Source organism: Penaeus vannamei, chromosome 18, assembly GCF_042767895.1.
Source record: "Penaeus vannamei isolate JL-2024 chromosome 18, ASM4276789v1, whole genome shotgun sequence".
Classification (NCBI taxonomy): Eukaryota; Metazoa; Arthropoda; class Malacostraca; order Decapoda; family Penaeidae; genus Penaeus; species Penaeus vannamei.
Window position 1 is genome coordinate 961,153 of NC_091566.1, and position 2,500 is coordinate 963,652.

General features: G+C 42.4%; 1 protein-coding gene across 3 annotated transcripts in view; it reads left to right on the forward strand.

The window, feature by feature from the left end:
- The window catches only part of LOC138864706 (pupal cuticle protein 36-like), a 2,175-nt gene extending 387 nt beyond the window's left edge, over positions 1-1,788 (forward strand). The window contains exons 2-4 of one of the 3 annotated variants that reach the window (XM_070132621.1): positions 208-364; positions 437-788; positions 878-1,788. In XM_070132621.1, the coding sequence (XP_069988722.1) occupies positions 208-364; positions 437-788; positions 878-1,616 (1,248 nt within the window). In that variant the 3' untranslated portion in view covers positions 1,617-1,788. Of the gene's footprint in view, positions 1-207; positions 789-877 lie in introns of all 3 variants that reach the window. The other 2 variants (XM_070132622.1, XM_070132620.1) reach the window with 2 other exon arrangements.
- The last annotated feature ends 712 nt before the right edge of the window (positions 1,789-2,500 follow it).

A 2,500-nucleotide genomic window follows, 5' to 3' on the forward strand; every position in this document is an offset into this window, starting at 1 on the left:
GAGTAAGAATTGAATATAAACACAGACAAACTTATAAAGAGTTCGAAACTTAACGTTTATTTCCGGTTCTTACTATGGCTGTTTTCATATATATATATATATATATATATATATATATATATATATATATATATATATATATATATATGTATGTATGTATGTATATATATTCGAAGGATGGTAATAAGTTATCCTTCCCCTCTTCAGAAAGTCGTGATATGCGCTGTGGTGGCCGCTGTGGCATCACTGCCTCAAGGTTCACCGTCTAGATCCTATGGACTTCCCGGTGGAGGTTCATCCGGCGGTTTCGATGGACTAGGAGGTGGGCCTGGAAGTGGAGCTGGAGGCAGTGGAGGATTCGGAGGTGGAGCTCCTGGTTCGGGCAGTGGAGGATTCGGAGGTGGAGCTCCTGGTTCGGGCAGTGGAGGATTCGGAGGTGGAGCTCCTGGTTCAAGCAGTGGAGGATTCGGAGGTGGAGCTCCTGGTTCAGGTAGTGGAGGATTCGGAGGTGGAGCTCCTGGTTCAGGCAGTGGAGGATTCGGAGGTGGAGCAACTGGAGGATTCGGCGGTGGAGCCACCGGAGGATTTGGCGGTTCCTCGGGAGGATTCGGTGCTGGTGGTGCTGGAGCTTCAGGTCCTGTCATCCCCATTATTACCGATGATCGCCAAGGTCCCGACGAGTTCGGAAACTACAACTTCAACTTCGAAACTGCAAACGGCATCATTCGTCAGGAGCAAGGAGCCCCACAAGGAGAAACTGGAGCCGTGGCACAGCAGGGATCTTGGTCGTAAGTGTGACATTTGCTTCTGCTAAGATCATGTGTAAACCGCAGCCTCTTCTTCAGACAGAAATTCAATCTACGTTTCCTCTTTTCAGGTTCACCTTCCCTGACGGCACTCCAGCTGAGTTCACCTTCGTCGCTGACGAGAACGGTTTCCGCGTGGAGTCCGACCTGCTGCCCACACCCCCTCCCCTCCCCCCGCACGCCATCGCCCAGATCGAGAAGGCTCGTCAGGAGGACGCCGCCGCTGCAGCTTCCGGTGGACGTTACAGTGGCCAGTCAGGCTCTGGCCAATCTGGATTCGGTTCAGGAGCTGGCCAATCAGGATTCGGTTCAGGAGCTGGCCAATCAGGATTCGGTTCAGGAGCTGGCCAATCAGGATTCGGTTCAGGAGCTGGCCAATCAGGATTCGGTTCAGGAGCTGGCCAATCTGGATTCGGTTCAGGAGCTGGCCAGTCTGGATTCGGTTCAGGAGCTGGCCAATCTGGATTCGGTTCAGGAGCTGGCCAATCTGGATTCGGTTCAGGAGCTGGCCAATCTGGATTCGGTTCAGGAGCTGGCCAATCTGGATTCGGTTCAGGAGCTGGCCAATCTGGATTCGGTTCAGGAGCTGGCCAATCTGGATTCGGTTCAGGCTCTGGCCAATCTGGATTCGGTTCAGGAGCTGGCCAATCTGGATTCGGTTCAGGAGCTGGCCAATCTGGATTCGGTTCAGGAGCTGGCCAATCTGGATTCGGTTCAGGAGCTGGCCAATCAGGATTTGGTTCTAGTGGCCAGTTCTCAGGTTCAGGTTCCTCCCAACAAGGACTTAGCACCGGTTATGGTTACCCCTAAATTGAACCATGATAATGTGACATTATTTTATCTGCCATTTTTTGACCAAGCGATATCATAATTCCTCTCATCAACCCTCATCTTTATCACTTGTTATTATTAGAGTTAAGTCGTAAATATGACGCTTAGTAGCACTGTAGATACTCGGTTATATTAAATGTGTACCTGTGAATTACTAAGTCTATTCTGCACCTTTCATGCTATAATGTATACGCATACAATATATATATATATATATATATATATATATATATATATATATATATATATATATATATATATATATATATACATAAATGCACAAATAAATATACATGCAGATATAAGTATATATGCATATACATACATATATACATACATACATACATATATATATATATATATATATATATATATATATATATATATATATATATATATATATATATATATATGTATATATATACATGCATATATATATATATATATATATATATATATATATATATATATATATATATATATGTATATATACATATATACATGCATATATATATATATATATATATATATATATATATATATATATATATATATATATATATATATATATATATATATATTGTCTGCTGTCGTTGCACCTGTCTATTCAGAATGAAACTGACAGGATTTCATTCACTTTATAATTGTTCTGTTCCATCTCATCCTCGTCCAGTAGATCTCGATCCGTCCATAAAACTAACCAGGTTAAGAAACGAAAAGATGTGATACATTGCTTTAATTCCATGTCATACACAACAAACATTAACTATTGTGTCGTTATCAAGGCAGATCTTTGGAATTCTGATTGGGATCTGCGAACGGGCGCCATCAACGACCATCTATATCCTTTATGGTTGATGAAA